Genomic DNA, 20,858 nt, shown 5'->3' with positions numbered 1-20,858 from the left:
CAAATAATAAAGGGGCCAGTTCATCAAGAAGACATAATAATCCTAACTACGCCTAATAGATTTTCAAAAAACATAAAGTAAAAAATGAAAGAACTGTAAGGAAAAAAAACACAGAAAATCCACCATCATCACTAAGGACTTCCACATCCATCTTTCAATAGTTGACAGAACAAATAAATAAAGAGCAGTAAGTATACAGAAATTTTGAACACTGTCCACCAACTTGATCTAATTGACATCTATACAACATCCTATACAAGTTTCAAGTGCACAGGAAACACTTAACCAAGATAACTCATATTCTGGGCCATAATACAAATCTCAAAAACTTAAAATAATTCCAATTATAGACAGTATGTTCTCTGACCACAATGGACTTAAGTTAGAAACCAATAATGGAAAGACATCTGGCAAATCTCCAGATATTTGGGAACTAAATAACACACTGATCAGATTTAATAAAAGAAATTCTGCCTGTTTTGAAGAAATAGCACATTTCTTTCTTTTAGAGTATGACTATTAAATAAGTTACTTGGTTTTTGTTTTTGCATTGGCAGCCATGAACCTCAGGGCTAAACTCAAAATTTAAATAGAATAACTATATCTACTCTTAAATCATTCATTCATTCAGCTCACCTGAAGTTTCAACACAGCAGTAATATCTTTTTTCTTTTTTTTTTTAAGTAGGCTTCATGCCCAGCATGGAGCCCCACCCAGGGCTTGAACTCACGACCTTGAGATCAAGACCTGAGCTCAGGTCAAGAGTCTAATGCTTAACTAACTGAGCCACCCAGGCACCCCAATCATACCTACTCTTAAATCACTGAGTCACTCAACTCAATTTAAACATCTAGTATATTTATAAATATTACAGAATCTAGGAATATACAGTGACAACCATATACTCCTTGCTCTAAAGCTCAGTTTTATGGTAAAGTCTAGTAGATAGCATATTTGTAAACACCTGCTGTTTGCATTTATTCAAAGTCTCTACTTTAGCAGATCTGTTTTAATTGTGTCCTTTCTTTTTTCTTTTTTTAAATGTTTATTTATTCCTGAAAGAGAGGGAGACAGAGCATGAGCAGGGGAGGATCAGAGAGATGCAGATACAGAATCCCAAGGAGGCTCCAGGCTCTGAGCTGTCAGCAAAGAGCCTGATGTGGAGCTTGAACTCAAGAACCATGAGATCATGACTTGGGCCAAAGTCGGATGCTTAACCAACTGAGCCCCAATGTGTCCTTTCTTTAAAATTGTTTTTAATCCTTTTCATAAACAGCTGTTAGCCCCTTGTTATACCCAAATAATAAACATGCACAAGATTTTAAATATTAGCCAAGGTTAAATGTAATTCAAAATGTATGAAATTATGAGACATTATAATGCACTTGCAAGGCCAAATAGTTCAGTTTTTTAGCTGATTTATAGGAGCGCTCCCTTCCCTTGGACTCCTAAAGCTGACTGTTTTTAAAAACATTACTGACAACAATCTAAGAGTTTTGTCATCTAAAGAAATAACTCAATAGATAAGAAAGTGCTTGAGCTGGTGAAGGTATCCTCTGAGAGAAGGCGATGAATATCACAACAGGACCAAAGCTTCCATACCCTACCATCCAAATCTTAAACTATTTCATCTCTTTCACAATAAATGTGACTTAAAGCTAACAGCAGAAGGAGAAAGTAGTGAGCATCAAGAATTTCATGAATTTTATAAAATATATCCAGCACCTACCTTTACAGCTAATATTTTCCCACTTGGGACATGATATGCTCTAAGGGAAGAAAAAAAAGAAGACAAGATCACTCAGGATACTAAACATACAGAATGGTTAAGGACATAAATATAAATTAGAACATATCTGCCAACAATGGGATAAAAGAACACTCATAACATTAGTAACTTATGTTTCTATCAAGCTTAGTGGTTTATACAATGATTCATTATGTATTACCTTAAAATAACCCTCTGAGGTAATGCTGGTATTATTATCCTCCTTTTAGCGACTGAGAACTCCGAAGCACAAAGAAGCTAAGCAGTTTTCCCAATGGCACAGAGTCAGTAAGTGATCGAACTTCTGGCTTCAGACCCTTACAAGTGACCATCACACTGTGTGTGGGAATCTTCTGTAAGTCTTTGGCTAAACACTGTACAGAGCCATTTATAAAGTGGGAGGTTTTCCTTTTGTTTACTTCAATTACAGACACAGATAAACTATATCCTTACATTTCATCAAAATAATCTCAAAACACAAAGAATTAGCTATGGCTTAAGATATAAATTCATATAAGAAATCACAGATTTATCAGGCTCATGTATGTGGTTCATCTTTTCCTAATTCTAGCATCTCTCAATATTAAAAAGGCTTTACAAAAGAGATAAGCTTAAATGATCAGATACAGAGAAATAACAATTTAAATCAGGTAATAGAAACACATTCATTTATGAAAAAGAATAAAAGAATACGGTTTGCAGTAACAAAATATGATCACTTCTGATCAAGACCTTTTGTGTTTAAGTGACATGTGGCCTTTCACACACGTTCTGTTATCAGGGGACAATCGGTCTTATATAAAAGTGTCTAAACAAATCACACAGTATAAACAAGCATTGTTATTGCAAGCCCATAAAAGTATAAATAAACAATTGGTTTGCAAGAGTTAAAAATCTTGCACTGTAGAGGATTTTGCAAATTAGCCAAAATCAGATTGTTCTTCCTCTCACCCAGCTGCGTTAAGAGGTATCTGGGCAGGAAGATGTGGGGGGATGGGAGTTAGCTCCTTAGGAATTCCCTGACTTTACCAGCCAAGGTGCAAAATATATTTACCAGGCTCACAACAGTTACTTGGCAATGACTTAGTAGAAAACATTGCTCATTTCTTAAAATAAAAACAAAACATAAATTCTACTAGTATCAAATGAAAATAACAGTTTCTGTTGTTTCAGCAGAAATATCTGTGTGGTTGTTCTGAGAAAAGTTTTAACAGCTTTACTGAGGTGCAATTATATATATATATACATATATTCACTTGTTTTAAGTATTAATTCAAATTTTAGTAAAATTTTAGTAAATGTACTTGGCTTTTGGAATCACTGACAAGCATTTGTTAAGGGACCATCTTATAGAAATGGTATAGTTAACAACCATTAAATGGTTGTAAATTCTCCCACATAAAATGTTACAAACTCAGATAAGAGTAGAAAAAAAACATACATATATAGATACACATATGTGTATATTTACATATGTATATACCTATATATATATTAGTGTTATAAGAAATTTGTTCTGCTTTTCCTATTATTTAAGTGGACTATGGGAAGTAAACTTAGCTTTTAGCAATTAATTGTAAAGAAACTCAAGTGTATCTCACTTAAAGAAAGGCAAGATTATAAAAATTAAGTGGCACCTATTCACTTTACTGAAGAGTTCTCTAACCTGTAGGTGTCTAAAGACTTTCTCTAAATATCAACCTCTCTAGTATATATAAATACTAGTGCATTTATAAAACTGAAATTTTAAAAAATGTATACTTTGTATAAAGTGGCATACGTTTTATAAATGGAACCCCTATAATAAACTGGTTTTAGAATAAATCACCATTTAATTTGTTATCTATTAATATAAGACTTTTAGAATGTGAAACTATATTTCAGGTCATGATTTGACTCCTAATAGTTCTGAACTCATAATATAGTGGTATATAAAGACTAACACTGTAGTTTTGTCACTGCCTGCCAGAGAAGTTGTTAGACTAAGCTAATCTGAAAAGTGATTTGAAGGAAATTAATAACCTTACTCTGGGCAAATATAATGTATTAATATATATTATATATAATATGTTACTATATATTATATCATTTATAATATATTTATATTATAAATATAGGATATATAATGTTTATATTACATAATATATAAATATATATTATATTATAATTGTATATAATTATAAATAAATATAAATGCAAGATTTAACAATATATTATTTTCCCCTGTATACCAGAATTCTTCCAATTTCAACTTTGAAAAATGCTGTATATTAGAACTCCTAACCAAGGACTGAAAGACGAAGATAGAACAGTTGAATGCATACACAAGGATTCAAAAGTTGCAAAAACAACAGTGGCGTTACTTAGGACCACAAGCACCACCAGGACGTTTGAGACCAACAGCAGTAACAAGGAGATGACTAGGAGATAGTCTAGTGTGTACACCATACTGGACAGTTTGGTAACTTAATTAGCTTGTCAGGAAGGCTGATGTCTTTTCCAAAAGAAAGGTCTCCTATTTCCAAGTGAATTAAAAGGGGAAGGCTTGATGATTTAATTATGACGCACGCCAATTCATCCGTGGAAGTTTGGGTTCAATTTCGAGCAATAAAGATGCTGGGAGGCGTGGTTTACAGTGCAATGACAGTACCAGTTTAACATTTAATCATCAGGGAGAAGTGGATGACAAAGGCAAGGCCAGTCATGAGTTGAACGTGTCCCTTAACTTTGCAAATGGCATTCTACCTGGAGAAAAGGAATTTGTTTACTTTCAACAGATACCGCATCTCAATTGTCTTGACCTTCCCCAACACATTAACTATAAAGTGATTAATGAAGTTTGAATGGAGGCTCTGGTTACACCAAAGACAACTATACACCTCTGCATTGTTTTAATTAACAGCTAACACTTCAAATTAGTTTATTGTTGCTACAGTAATTACCGGTTCCAATGAGTGCAGGCAGGAAGCATTTTTATGTTATATTTTTAGTGCTGAGTCCTCGAGTGTTCTGCTTTGTTCATGACCACAACAGACCTTCTGGGAATAGGCCCAGCCCTTCCTTAAAATTGAGCACACAACATCTACACTTTTTTAAGGCACAAACTAGTAGCCTGGTATAAATTTTTTGAGTATTTACAATAACAAGGAGATGAGTAAAAGAGGGGAACAGTTACTATCTATATTTTCTTACTTTCTTTTTTCATTTGGAACAGGTTTTAAATGACTAGATAAAAAGTTGGCATCAACTTTTAATTTTGGTACAGAATCAGATAATTTATTGAACTAGTAGGTAATATAAAGAACTGTCTAATCTAATCTTTTCCTTTTCCATTGGCCACATCCAAAAGTGAGGGTGAAAAAATTTGTCCAAACTTATAATCAATGGCAACGGCAAGGCTGGAACTGTGGCAGTATACGCCTATCTTAGGACCTAAAAGAAATATGTAGTGATGTTTAAGTTTTCTTAACTGCATTCTAGGGCAGGAAAACTCATTAATTCAAAACTTACAAAGGTGGTACCTATTTCAGCCAGGCTAAGGACCACCACGTCTGAATGTTTCCAGGCAAAAAAGCATCTTGCAAGCATTGTCAATCTACCATGTGAGGGAGAAGAGTGAAGGGTGTAGGCTCTGAGTCACGGTCCAGGTTTTGATCCCAGCTCTACTACTTTTTTTTTAAAGGTTTTATTTAAATTATAGTTAGTTAATACACAGTTACAGATTAGTTTCAGGTGTACAATATACTGATTAACACTTCCATACAACAGCTGGTGCTCATCATAACAAGTGCACACCTTAATCCCCTTACCCATTTCCCCTCTGGTAACCATCACTGTATTCTCTATGGTTAAGAGTCTGTTTCTTGGTTTGCTGCCTCTTTTTTCCCTTCGCTCCTTTGTTTATTTGTTTTTTTTTAAATAGTTTATTGTCAAGTTGGTTTCCATACAACACCCAGGGCTCTTCCCCACAAGTGCCCTCCTCCATCACCACCACCTCTTTCCCCCCTCCCCCTTCCCCTTCAACCCTCAGTTCATTTTCAGTATTTAATAGTCTCTCAAGTTTTGCGTCCCTCTCTCTCCCCATCTCTCTTTCCCTCTTTCTCTCCCCCTGGTCCTCCATTAGGTTTCTCCTGTTCTGTTAGACCTGAGTGCAAACATATGGTACCTGTCCTTCTCTGCTTGACTTATTTAGCTTAGCATGACATCCTTTGCTTTGTTTAAAATCCCACATATGAGTGAAATCATTAGGTATTGTCTTTCTCTGATGTATTTCACTTAGCATTATACTCTCTAGCTCCATCCATGTTGTTACACATGACAAGATTTCATTCTTTATGGCTGAATATTCTACAGTGTGTGTGTGTGTGTGTGTGTGTGTGTGTGTACATACATACACAGACACACATACTATCTTCTTTATGCATTCATTAATCAATGGACACTTGGTCTGTTTCCATAATTTGGCTTCTGTAAATAAGACTGCTATCAACACCAGGGAGTATGTATCCCTTTGGATTGGTATTTTTGTTTTCTTTTGGTAGATACCTAGTAGTGCAACTGCTGGATGGTAGGGTAGTTCTATTTTTAACTTTTCAGGGAACCTCTGTACTGTCTCCCCCCGTGGCTGCACCAGTTTGCATACTACTGACAGTCAAGAGGGTTTCTTTTGCTCCCCATCCTTGCCAAAATGTGTTGTTTCTTGTGTTGTTAATTTTGGCCATTCTGGCAGGTATGAAGTGATAGCTCATTGTGATTTCAATTTGCATTTCCCCGATGGTGCGTGATGTTGAACTTTTTTTTTTTTTTTTGGTAGCATCTTTTCATGTGTCTGTTGGCCATCTGGATGTCTTCTTTGGAGAAATGTGTGTTCATGTCTTCTGCCCATTTTAAAATTGGATTATTTGGTTTTGGGGTGTTGAGTTGTATAAGTTCTTTATATATTTTGGATACTAACGCTTTATCAGATATGTCATTTACAAATATATTCTCCCATTCTGTAGGTTGCTTTTTAGTTTTGTTGAATATTTCCTTTGCCGTGCAGAAACTTTTTATTTTGATGTACTCCCAATAGTTTATTTTTGCTTTTGTTTTCCTTGCTTCAGGAGACATATCTAGAAAAATGTTGCTATGGCCAATGTCAGAAATTACTGCCTGTGCTCTTTAAGGATTTTAGGTTTTTAATCCATTTTGGGAGGAGGGGTGTATGGTGAAAGAGAAGGGTCCAGTTTCATTCTTTTGCATGTTCCAGCTCTGCCACTTCTTAATGTGGACCTGAACTGTTTGAAAACCTCACTGTGTCTCAAGTCTGGAAAACAGAAAGCGGTCCCTACCTTACAGAGCTGTGAGGATTCAAAGAGATAAATGCAGATAAAGCACTGAGGACAAGGGCTGGCACGTAGTAAGCATGCATTCAATGTCAGGAACCTGAGAAGTTTTCAGGGTAGCTAGGTGTTTTAAGAATAAAACCTGCTAAAACTGACTGAAAGAGCAAGAGTTATTTCTGTGCTTTATGAGTCAGGCTGTGTGCTCTACAAATGATGGCTAATAAAGCTTTAGTAAAAAGGACCTGGGAAAAGGCTGCACTGTATCATTTTTAGATAAGAAAAGCAAGTTGTGTTGTTTCATGTTGAACAAACTTGCTGAAGACAAATAATCAGTCATCTGAAATGCCATGACTATACCGCGATTCCAGGTCTAGATCTCTTACCATGTTTACCTCTTGCCCGTGGCCGAAGCTTAGTTTCACTACAGAGAGCGCTACATTGTTCATCTCAGTAGAAACACCTGACCATCCCTGTTGCTAAATGAGAAGCCCAATTTTCATTCTCCTTTGGTTAACAGGAAAGCTATTATTATTGCTAATATAAACTACCTTTAAAAATCCACATAACTTATTTTAATATACACCCTCACAGACTATAAAATAAAAATTTGAGGCCTCTCCTAGTCTTCAGTCTTTAGTATCTCTGTTATGACACCAGGGACACTGCAGAAAAACTGTTTCTATCTATCTCCCATCCTGGGCAGGGAACACTATCATGTCCTGATCATCTCTGTATTCTTTATACTTTGCACGGGTACTGGCCCATGGTAGGTGCTCTGTAGCTGATAAAAGTTTGAAAAAATGAATACCACTTATGGGTGAAAAGAAAATCTGTTATTTGGATACAGTTTTACAAAGAAATTCTACATGCATATAATTAATTGATCCCATAATCTTATGAATAGGAATTACTTTTCCCCAGCTTGACTGAGATATAATTTGACATATAACATGAGTGGAAGTTATTATCATCATCCCCATTTTATGGTCAGATTTCCAACTGTTGAATCATATGGATTACTGAGTCTGTATTAAGGACTCCATGATCTGACCTTTGGTTACTCACTGAGCTCTGATCCTGCCAATCTCCCTTATTCACACTAGTCATCCTGCTCCTCCAAACATCCTCCTGCCTCAGGCCATTTGTACCTACTCCTCAGGCCTGGCACACTCTTCCTCCAATTTCCACTTGCCTTGCTCCATCATTTACTTCAGGTCCAAAGTTACTTCTTTGACTATCCTAGATTAAAAAGCTCATTCTCCTTCTTTATTCTTCATAGAAATTTATCAACACCTAACATAGTTTATTGATTTATTATCTGTCTGCCATCACTAGAAAGCAAGCTCCAGGAAGACAGGTACTTTTGGTTTTGTTGCTCACTGTTATATCTCCAGTGCTGAAGCCTGTGCTGGGCACAGTTTATGAATATTTGTTGAATAATGAATGAATGAATGAATACATTTCCTTCATTGCTATACATCTATTTTTGTTTTTTATTTTTCTTAAGGCAATTTAAAGTCTTTCTAGGAAACTGTCCATTTTCTGGTTTTAATTTTATCTTAAAGTTCTCGTTGTATCCTCTTATTTAAAAATCTCTCCTCTGTCTAAAATTATGTCTCCTTTTTTCACCCAAATTTTGTTATTTGTATAATACGTGGTCAATCTTTCCAAGAAACTAGCTATTGGTTTTCTTGAGTTGTTTCTTGAATTTTGATTTTTTTTCTAAGTTTCTTTCCTTGCACTTTCTTTGGATTTAACCTCTTTCATCAAAATTCTTTTCCTTGAGTTAGATGTTAAGCTTATTAATATCCAGTTATTCTTCTCTAATGTTTATTTAAAAAAAAACTACCCTTTAGATATGACTGTATCACGTATTTGTATATGGTTTTCATCAGTTGTTTTTATTCCATTATAATATATGACTTATAAGTTACTCAGATGTGTGCATTTTAATATCCAAATGTAGGAGAAGGTTAACATATTAATGATTTCTTTCATTTTTTAAAATTTAGAGTGAGCTCTACACCCAATGTGGGGCTTGAACTCATGACCTCAAGATCAAGAGCACATGCTGTACTGACTAAGCCAGCCAGGCGCCCCTTATTAATTATTTCTAAACTAACTACTATAGTCAGAAAAAGTGATCTGTATGTTACAAACTTTACTGAGTCTTGCCTTGTGCCTTAGGTATGGTTTTTAAAAATTAAATTTTCTGTACCTGAAAATAATGTATATTTGCATTTGATTGACAAAAAGGTTTTTTAAAAATGTTTATTTATTTATCTTGCATGCATGTAAGAACAGGGGAGGGGTAGAGAGAGGAGAGAGAAATAAGCAGGGGCCATGCTACCAGTGCAGAGCCCAATGTAGGGTTCAAACTCACAAACTGCAAGATTATGACCTGAGCTGAAATCAAGAGTCGGATGTTTAACTGACTGAGCCACCCAGGCACCTTGATTGATGAACACTTGTATACATGACCATACAAATACACTGTTAATTGTGATATTAAAATCTTCTATATCCTTACTAATTGTAATCTGATTAATCTACTGAATATTGAGAGGCATTACCCCACTATGACTGAATTTACCAAATTTTCCTTGTAATTCTGAAAATGTTTGCTTTATGTACTATAAGGTTATGTTATTAGTTACATGTAAGTTTAGGGCTACTATTAATCACAGTCCTTTTCTTCTAACATCATATAGTAGTTCTTTATATCTCCAATAACACTTCTTGCCTTAAAGTTTTTTTTTCTCTTCTATTAATTTAACCACAGCTTTCTTTTGATTAGTTTTTCCTGGTATCTTCTCTCCATCTTTTCCTTTCAACCTTTCTCTGCCTTTAAATTTGTTTGTTTGTTTAGAGAGAGAGAGCACAGATGAGCAGGGAAGAGGACAGAAGGAGACAGAGAATCCTAAGCAGGATCCATGTGCAGCGTGGAGCCCAACATGGGGCTCAATCCCATGACCTGGGATCATGACGTCAGCCAAAATCAGGAGGCGGATGCTCAACTAACTCAGTCACCCAGGAGCCTCTCAACCTTTCTGTCTTTATGTTTTAGGAATGTATCCCCAAATAGTCTAAAATAGCACACAGCTTTATTTTTAAAAGTTCAATCTAAGCAATCCATTAACTGGCAATATATTTATTGTAATTTCTGATATTTATTGTCTGTTTATATTTGCTATAATTACTGATGTATTTGGATCTATTCCTACCACCAATGCATTTACTTTATACCTCTCTCTCTTATACTGGATTATTACCCCTTTCCTCCTTCTATTTGTTTTAAAGTTATACATCCATTCTTTGCCTTTTAGTTATTATAAGTTTTTAATAATCATATCTGATTTAACAAAATACTAAGTTAATTGCCATCTTTATCCTTCTCTTAAACAATATAAAAATCTTAAAATATTTTAATTCCAATCAGCCCTTCTCACCTTATATTATTTGTCCAGTCTTTTTTTTTTATTTCATTTTGATGCCCCTGAACTAATCAGTACTATTGTTTTATATAGTCAGGTTTATCTAAATAGTCAGCACTCCTTCTTTCATTTTATTCCTTTCTGGATTCAGTTGGATTCAACTTATTTCTACTTAAAGTACTTCCCTCAGAAATAAACTAGCCCTTTCTCCTCCCCCGTGTATCTTTCTATCTCTGCCTACACACACACACACACACACACACACACACACGCACACACACACGCACGCACGCACATATCCTTTTTATTCATTTCTGAGGACGTATTTATTTTACCCTCACTCTTGAATGACAGTTCAACTGAGACAAATATTTTCTCATAGTCTTTTAAGGATCAGATTGTCTTTCAGCTTTTGGTACTGTTGTTTAAAGTTTGCTGTACCCAATTTGCTGGCCAATACAAACCACTGACGGTTTCTGGATTGAAGAGTAGTATGATCAGACCTTAACTTAAAAAAAAATTTTTTAATGTTTATTTATTTTTGACAGACAAAAAGAGACAGAGAGTGAGCAGAGAGGGACAGAGAGGGAGACAGGCACCCTGTTGCCAGAGGGAGAGAGGCTGAAGCAGGCTCCAGGCTCTGAGGTGGCACAGAGCGTGATGCGGGGCTCGAACCCACAAATTGGGAGATCATGACCTGAGCCAACGTTGAACATTTAACCAACTAAGCCATCCACGTGCCCCATAAAATCCTTACTCTGGGGGCGCCTGGGTGGCTCAGTTGGTTAAGCATCCAATTCTTGGTTTCTGTTCAGGTCATGATCTCATGGTTTCGTGGGTTTGAGCCCCAAGTCAGGATGACATGGAGCCTGCTTGGGATTCTTCTCTCTCTCCCTCTCTCTATCTGCTTCTCCCCAACTCACGCTATTTCTGTCATCTCAAAAATAAATAAATAAACTTAAAAATTTTTTAAATCTCTACTCTCGCTGCAGATTACCATAATACTATTAAAAAGGAGGAGAAACCAGAAAGAGCAAGGAGCACACAGAAAGCTGTTATAGTAGTCTCTGCAAGTAGTGGCGGCATGAGCTCAGGTAGTAAATGTGGATGTGGAAAGGGGGAGAAAGATACAAAAGACTTTAGTTGGAGAGTATTTATAAAATGTAGGAATGAGGAAAATACACCTAAAATTTCCAGTTAAGATGACAGAATTATGGTATGTTTATTAACAAACAGAGGAAATTTACCCAGTCATCTTTAGACTATTTAATCCTGTACTTTTTAGCTCCATGAAGGCAGAAACCACATTTTCTTCATTCTACAATGTATACATAGCATACAGCAGATTCTCAAATATTTAGGAGTTAATAAATAAACAGGTAGTCAAGAGAAGGCAGAAAGGATAAGGAAAAAAGGGGGTACTGACAATTCCTAAGAACCTGCAGACATCTTCAAACTTCCCTATGATGTATCATAAGCCCCTATAAAAAATAATAAAAACAGACTCTGGAATATTAAGATATCAAGAAACGCATTCAAGGTAATAAGAGTTCATGAGTGGAAAATACAGGATTCAAATTTGGGTCTATCTCAAGTCAAACCTGGGGCTATTTCCAGCACAGACAGCAGACACATAGAGAATGGTTTAAAGTAAGGTTACTTCAGGATATGTGTCAGTGCCGAAGGTGGGATTCAGGGAAAAAATACATTAAAATTCCACCTACCAAATTCCCTAACCTATGGTTTATGTGGTTCAATTTTTTTTGTTTATTTTGAGAGTGTGAGAGGAGCATGCCCACATACAAAGGCACAGGAGAAGGGCAAAAAGAGAGAGGGGGAGAGAGAGAATCCCAAGCAGACCCCACACTCAGTACAAAGCCTGATGCGGGGTGAATCCCGGGACAGCAGGATCAGGACCTGAGCCGATATCAAGAGTGGGACATTTAACCAACTGAGCCCCCCAGGTGCCTCTATGTGGTTGAATTTGTCCATTGGCATCAACTACTCTAATGCCTTATAATACATCACATGTTGCTGTTATGAATTACTATTTCTCTTCAAGGTAATTGTTTCACTTACCAGTGTATACTTTATTAAACTATGTTGTAAACTCTACCTAATTATATACCATAGTACATTCTTAATATAGGGTCTATGTCTTCTCCTACTTTAAGTTTCATGGGCAGTGTCAAAGTCCATTTTATTCATTGCTGTATCTCCAACTGCTACCACAGTATTATGGTACCCTTTCCTCCTAGAAAGTTAGCTCATATGTTAATAAATACTTAAGTGCATGTCTCCCAATTGCCAAGCACTATGGATGGGCATTGTGGATGGGAAAGAGAACAAACCAAGGTCCCTTCTCTAAAAGTTTATGTTCTAGAGGAAAGACTGGCCATAGTCAAATAGCTACACAATATGTCAGGCAGAGGAAGTACAATGAAAAAGAATAAAGGTAAGAACCAAGTGACAAGTGACCAAGATTAGGAGCATTTTTTTTTAAATATTAGGGGTGGGGAGAACATCAGGGAATGTCTCTCTCATCAGGTTACATTTGAGCAGTAAGAGACCACACCAAATGTAGATATCTGAAAGGAAAGGACTCGAGGCGGTGGAGATGCAAGTTCAAAGGCCCTGAGGTGGAAGTGGAATAAGCAGAGCTAGTTGTACAAGATGAGGTTAGAAGGGTAGCAGAAAGAGAGGCTGTGTAGTACCATTCAGGTCATGGTGAGGACTCTCTTATTCTGACAGGCCATGGCAGAAGGGGAGCGAGCTTATATTTTAGATGATTTTGGCTGCGAGATGGAGAGAACACATTGCAGAGAAAGCAAGAATAAGGACTGGGAGACTTAATGGGAGGCTACTGCAATAATCCTAGCAAGAGATAATAGTGGTTTAGGCCTGGCTGGTAGGAAAAATGATGAGAGGTGGTTGGTGTCTTAAAGCAGTTTGGAGGAAGAGCCAACAGGATTTGTGAGTAAATCTGGTGGACAGTCTGAGGGAGAAAGAAGGGTCAAGAACAACTGCAAAGTTTCTATCATGAGCAACTTGTAGAACAGAGGTTTCCATTTACTGAGACTGGAAACACTAGAAGGAGCAGCTTTGAGGAGAAATCAAGAGTTCAATTTTGGGAAATTCTGAAATGCCTAAAAGAGGTCCAATTGGTAATTAGATAGGAGTTTGAAGTTTAGGGCAAAGGACTGTGTAGGAGATATACATTTGGGTTCCATCAACATAGGAATGATAATGTAAAGCCATGGAACTACAAAAGCTCTCTTGGGAATTAAATTAATTACAGATGAGGTCTGAGGTCTGAACTGGTGGCACTCCAAATTCAGAAGTCACAGAGATGTGAAGAAACCTGTAAAGGAGATGAAACAGCGCACACAGTAAGCCAGCAATAGAATCCTGGAATGGTGTCCCCAAGGCCCTAAAGGTTGGTGTTACTTCCCACACTGCCAAGTCTAGTAACTTGCCAAGAACAGGTATTCAAAAAAATCACATGACTGAGTTCAAAGCCATACTTGGGGACAAATGTAATTAATTCTGTTACGTGGTCTTTAAAATTTTAAATAAGGGTCTAATACAATATATACAAGGTTAACAAAGGTGGGCTCACTTTCATCTAAACCCTAATGAGAATTTGTTAAAAGATACATCAGTCTGCTGAATAAACTGAATTTCTGTAAGAATCTTTTTTTTTTATAATTTATTTTTAAATTTTTTATTTATTTTTTATACAGAGAGAGACAGAGCATGAGAGGGGGAGGGGCAGAGAGAGGAGGAGACACAGAACCGGAAGCAGGCTCCAGGCTCTGAGCTGGCTGTCAGCACAGAGCCTGATGCGGGGCTCGAACCCACGAACATGAGATCTGACCTGAGCCGAGGTCGGAGGCTTAACCGACTGAGCCACCCAGGCGCCCCTGAATTTCTGTAAGAATCTTTAAAAGTGTGTGAGGAAAAATAAAATTTCAAAACAAACCATTAAGAAGTCCTACATTCACACAGGACATAAGGGAGAAATAAACTGTGTTCACATTCCAACATCTGGACTCCCACACGAATTTATGTCATGCCTAAGATCAACTGCATCTGTATTTTACAATGTTTACTGAAATCGTTTATGCTTAGAATTTCAAGTTCAAGGAGAACCAAAAAAATATGAATCATCCCAGCTGACTCCTGTTCATAAAATAAATAACCTAGAGCTGATCATATATTTTCTCATAAAGCTTATACAATCTCATACAATTAAAGCAGGCAACTAATTTCTATGGCACTATTCTGCACATCAACTTCTATACATGCTCGAATCAAATTATTTTCAATTGTGAGCAGAAAACAATTTATAACGGAGTATCTGTGCTTCTCTACTGATTGTGAGGTAGGATATTACTGCAGAACTGAGGGGCTGGCCTACGATATGACTGTATCATATTTTCAAGATATTTTAAGGTTCAGTAAAACTAATTATGCTAGAAATACCAATTTGTTAGCAAAATGGTCAGTAAGATGAGTAGGGAAACACCTTTCCCTTTTTTGGAACAAGGATCTCAAGAGTAATTGCATGTATGATAACTTTGAATCAGGAAGGCCAACCCAGAGCTGCAGTGCCCCTGTCCTGTGCAGGAGAGAGGCGCGTCTTTCATACACCATGTGGAGTAAACACCATTGACGTAAGTTCTACTTCTCACATAACATACTGCAGAGGTTAGTGAAAAGAGGAACACAATTACTCTGTGAATTATTTATAGAGAGCTATCAATTGTTGGAAAATTCTCCAAATGAATGGGAAACCTAAGAAAAGAATCCAGTCACTAAAACGGTGAAAACAATAGTTAGGGTTTGGCTTTAAGAAGTAACCAGTAATCAGAAAGGAGTGGTCTTATTTTAGGTAAGCAAGAAAGAACATAATGTTTATCTATGCTGCTCCCTGGATCTCTCACAGGAAACCTACAAGACAAGAAAGAGAGCACAGACTATTTTAAATAAATAAAAGTTACAAATGCATTTGCTATTACTCACTCACTTCAGAGATAGTAATGGTTTTTCTAAACAATAAAATCACGTTCTCTGTTTTTCATGCAAAGATTTCAACACTTCTGGGACACAATGGATTCCCTGCTACTCTGTTTTTTAAATGCCACAGAGATGTCCAACATGTGCATTAGAGGCAGGGCAGAATAAAGGGGACAGGATGAAAGAGAAACTTCTCTAAGATTTAATTCATTATGACAAAAAGTATGATTGGGAGGAGACAAACCACTGTTTTTTTTTACTAGTTATTCATTTTAAGTATCTATGCAACTCTCAATTCACATTAGCATTGAAAGTTAGAGTTGGTCATACCCAGATTTAATTATTTTTTTAAGTGTACTTATTTTAAGAGAGAAAGAGAGAGAGAAAGAGAGAGAGAGAGAGAGAGAGAGAGAGAGAGAGAGAGAGAGAGAGAGAGAGAGTGTGTGTGTGAAGGGCAAAGAGGCAGAATCCCAAGCAGTCTCTGTGCTGTCAATGTGGAGCCCAATGCATGGCTCAAGCTCACAAACCGGAAGATCATGACCTGAGCCAAAATCAAGAGTTGGATGCTTAGCTGACAGCCACCCAGGTGCCCCTCAGATTTAATTATTAAATCTATTTCCATTAAGGCCAATACCATACATCATATATCTTATCCAATATAAGATCATCAGTCTCCACATTTATAGATGCTGTTTCCTTGCTTGTTACATATTTTATTTATTCACCAAAAAAGGTAAGTTTTTATGCATATTTAGAATAACAAACGGAAGTCTTTTTCCAACTCAGAAGTTTTTCTACCTCAAAGATTTTATAGCCTTGGCACAAAAGAAAAAGAAAAGGCAGTAGGACATGATAAAAATTACAGGGTTAGTGGCACCACAAAGAGACACGTGGCCTGAGGAGATGTCCTTTGAGTCTCCTCTTTAAAAATAAGAAGCCTGAGGCGCCTGGGTGGCACAGTCGGTTAACCTTGACACTCGATGTCAGTGCAGGTCACGATTTCATGGTCGTGGGAACAAGCCAAGCCCCGAGTTGGGCTTGTGCTGAGCACAGAACCTGCTTGGGATTCTCTGTTTCTCTCTGCCCCTCTCCCCAGTAGCACTCTCTCTCAATAAAATATTTTTTAACTAAATAAAATAAGGAATCTGAGCATTGACTGGATTACATTACACCAAAATACTGTAAGGCTGAATGATTCTGAAGCCAATAGCAAATAGGTGAAAAACAGTTCTTTGCCTTTATAAAGATCAAGTGCATAAATGTATGTAAACACACATACACATAAATATACACACAAAATCTTTTGTTATCTTGTGAGGTTAATTTCTAATAGCCCTGGATACCATCTTTTAATTCATTTTTAGTAACCACATATAAATTGGCTGTGATTCAGTTAATGAAAATTTTGTTTTACTGCTTGATCTTTTGAGAGATTTCTTCTTATGCTACCCTTCTTTAAGGGGTGGATTTTGCCAATATGTCACATACTAAAATACTCATCCACAGAAAAAAAAAAAAAAATCAAATAATTTCAGGGAAATCAACACCGACAGTTGTTGCCTTCCATAATAGATAAACACATTAGCCAGGCTCTAGCTGTTAAAAAAGGAAATCCAAAATAAACAGCAGTTGTAAAAAGAAGCTTTTCTATGTAAACTGTACTAGTTCAAATAGCAGTCTATGCCAACCTTCCTTCTGCCTAAAAACCTATTATAAATGCTTGACTGCTGATTGTAAAATAATTTATGGTTAAGCAATAGAACCCCCCAGACTGTTTTAAGAATTGAATCAAACATGTTATTAGGTTACAGATATTGACAACTCTTGCAAGATGCTGATCGTCCATAGGGTACTGGTTGCTAACCCACGGTATATGGAACGTGGTAGGGCTGGAAAGAGCTCCAGTCAGAGAAAAGCTACTGGGACCCTACATTCAGTCACTTCTTACTCTTTCTAATCACTATGGTTATGTACCCCTTTTTGCTCCCACACCTGCCTCAGTTAATGTTGTCACCGCCGCCGCCATATTTCTTCCCTAAGTTGATGTGGCCTGGTTTAAGCCTTTAACACTGTACACGTCAACCAGAGTAATGTCTTTTAATATAGGGCCTAAATACCTTGGAGATCAAGGAAGATACAGTTACAGTGATCTCTTGATCAAAGGTTTGGAAAGAATGCTATGGACAAAACACATGAGGCACGAAATATAAAGCTGAATGATGAGAACGAGAGAAATACAGGATCTAGGCAATTCATGTGGGGAAAAACAGGAACACCCTGAGGATTAACTACCTGGGAAATTTCTCTCCTGAAATGATTTGATTACAATAAGGTATCTGCTTCCAGGTTCTTTGTAAAAAGCTAACAATAAATCACTTTCCAAAATTAGATACAAAAATGGCTATTTCAGAAAATCTCCATACAGTAGTTACTAATGTTCTACTGTGCTTTTACACTTTATATTTTTATAGAGAGAAGCTATTTGATTTGTACAAAAATTTCTTATTCCTATTATCCTTATTTTATAGGTAAGAAAACCAAAGCTTGAGGATGTTAAGAAATGCGTCAAGATTCTAATCTGATAAGCACCACTGTGGGATGTGGATTCCAGTCCTTTGAAGCCAAATCCAACATGTACCCCAATAAGCCTGTGTGAATGTAAACTAGTTGATTCTAGATCCTCTAACTCAAGTTGTCTTCAAGGTTCTCTGGCTATAGTCTGTGTTGGTTTTTAAAAAGCAATAGGGAAAATCGATTGAATGACTCACTTTTCAGAGCTGCATGAACTTTTTCAGGCCACTGGGGTACTATTTACTAAATTACCTCTCCTAGAACACTAAATAGTACCCTAGTGGGTCAAAGAGTAAATGCACCTCTGAAAAGTGAGCCATTTATTCCTTTCTTCCCTGTAGTGCCAGACGTAATATGTCCCCTATGACAGAAATATTAACCCATTTCCATTAAAAACTCAAGAAATTGTCCCACACTAGAGAAAATGAGAATGGGGAATCTTTCGGAAGTAAAAATCTCTCTTCTATAACCCTGTCCACAATATTGTTGGAAAGTCAACATGTACTTATATAACAACATTTGGTTTTTTATTCACTGGAGATTGATTTTTAATCAAGACTTCCAAAGTAAAAATATAAATTCAAAGCTGATGGTTTTCAGCGCAGAGATGCACAGTGTGTCATGACTGCTGGCTTTCTCCCATACAGAAGAATTTAACAACTCAGTTCAAGGGTTCATCTTGCTTATGAAATAAGATCTGCATCCCCAATAGCCATTCTTTCACATACCTCATTACATTACAGGTCATCCCTTTGCCTGAAAAACAAAATTCCTTGACTAGCAAGGATATATATTATGACTTGAAATCTCTATAAAGACCAAATTTTTAGAATACATGTTTGAGTTGCCTTTGGAATAGCATTCGGGTGGCCGAACATTTGTGAGACATCTCAACAAAGCGAGACTTGAAGTTTTCAGCACTGTTAGTCCCTTACTCTTCTGGAAGATGGCTATGCAATGAAAACAAGACAACTTTAATTTAAGAATCATCCAGCTTCTAATTAAACTGCCATAGGCAGCTGGTTGGATAAGTTTTAATCAGTTTCAATCACCTATTGATTGGTATACTGAAGCCTAAAAAATTAAAAGTAAAAGATGATTGGGGAATTGTCCCATCTCAGAACAACAGTAGAGGCCTCTGTAAATAACTCCTCTTTTAACCATCAGCTAAATGAACACTTCAATACTGCAGTACAAAGTCTTCTGCAAAATTACTTTAACTAACAAGCAGAAATTTATCAGCTTTAGCCAAAATCAATGCTGAAATCAATTTGAACACTGGTTGTGTCTAAAGGGGCTCATTGGCAATTTAGGGAAATTACACCATGTAAATGCCTGTGCTTTAATTGAACAGTTTCATCAACTAGGCTGTGATTGCTGTCCATTCATTTATTTACTTTCGCTGCAGCTACCATTCTGCAAAGGAATGGCTTTTGTCAGGCTGGAGAGAGGCACTTTATCTTCATTTTGTGCACTTTTGTGCATAGCAGACTTCATGAAACGGGTGTATCATGACGAGGTCAAAACAAGCCAGAAAGGACTTTTCCTTTCATGTAAAAACGGAGCAACACTCAAAGTACCAGCATACTTTCCACCATCCGGGGACAGTCATCTTTAAATCCAGAACAAGAAGGAATCTGAGTGATCTGCCTGCACGTGGCACTGTGCCTGTGTTGAGGAACTACGTTTTGGACAAAAGAAGAAAAAGCATTTGGATCCCAAATTCAATTCGACCACACTCTTTCTGAGCTAGTTGCTTCCAAAAACATATCAACTGATTAGATCATGCTCTTCAAACATGAAGCAACATTGTATTGCTTCCATTCAGAAGACTAAGGTTTAAAGATGTCACATATACTTTAAAGATTAAGGGGAGAAGAAAGGGATGGGGCGCCTGGGTGGCTCAGTTGGTTGAGTGTCCGACTTCAGCTCAAGTCATGATCTCACCGTTTGTGAGTTTGAGCCCTGTGTCGGGCTCTGTGCTGACAGCTCAGAGCCTGGAGGCTGCTTCAGATTCTGTGTCTCCCTCTTTCTGCTCCTCCCTCACTTGCACTCTGTCTCTCAAAAATAAATAAATGTTAAAAAAAAAATTTCTTAAATGGGGGAGGAGAAAGGGAAAAGAGTCCATATGGGAGGAGAAAAACAAACTTCCTTATAAAAACCAGCAGTCAAAAACCGCAACAAAATTCCAAAAATGATTTATGTACTTAAACATTTTTTTAATGTTCATTTATTTATTTTGAGAGCAAGAGAGAGTGTGAGCAGGGGAGGGGCAAAAACTCATAAACAGTGAGATAATGACTGGAGATGAGATCAAGAATCAGATGCTTAACTGACTGAACCACCCAAGTGCTCCCCAAAAATGATTTTAATACACACACAGATGCACTCGTAAAGTCACAGACAAGGGAAAAACCCAAAGATCTAATTTCTGGAGAATCATATGCTGAAGTGACTCACATTTGGAAAGCACTAACATTTTTAGCAATGGGTTAATCACTATTACTTCCAAGACAACAAGTTCTAGGGAAAGAGGGAAGAAAAAAAAGACAGTGTTCATATGGGTCACCTGAACAGGTACATGTACCTGATACAGAAAATAAAAATAAAATAAAAAGTACAACCATAGGACATTTGGTTGAATAGGCTGGCAGAAATTCTTAGTTCCTCATGAACCAAATGTAATTATTCTCCAGTGCCAGGAAGGGCACTGTGAAGGGATGAAAAGAAAGTATGAGTTTC

At 36.8% G+C, this 20,858-nt stretch overlaps 1 protein-coding gene across 1 annotated transcript in view; it reads right to left on the bottom strand.

Moving 5' to 3' along the window:
* MAP2K5 (mitogen-activated protein kinase kinase 5) overlaps positions 1-20,858 on the bottom strand; it is a 264,767-nt gene that overhangs the window by 176,769 nt on the left and 67,140 nt on the right. Inside the window, exon 9 of the mRNA XM_029952259.1 lies at positions 1,730-1,769. Coding sequence (XP_029808119.1) covers positions 1,730-1,769 — 40 coding nt within the window. The remainder of the gene's footprint in view (positions 1-1,729; positions 1,770-20,858) is intronic.

Source organism: Suricata suricatta, chromosome 9 (genome assembly GCF_006229205.1).
Source record: "Suricata suricatta isolate VVHF042 chromosome 9, meerkat_22Aug2017_6uvM2_HiC, whole genome shotgun sequence".
Taxonomy (NCBI): domain Eukaryota; kingdom Metazoa; phylum Chordata; class Mammalia; order Carnivora; family Herpestidae; genus Suricata; species Suricata suricatta.
The sequence above is the reverse complement of the archived record's forward strand: the minus strand, read 5'-3'. Positions and strand labels throughout refer to the sequence as shown.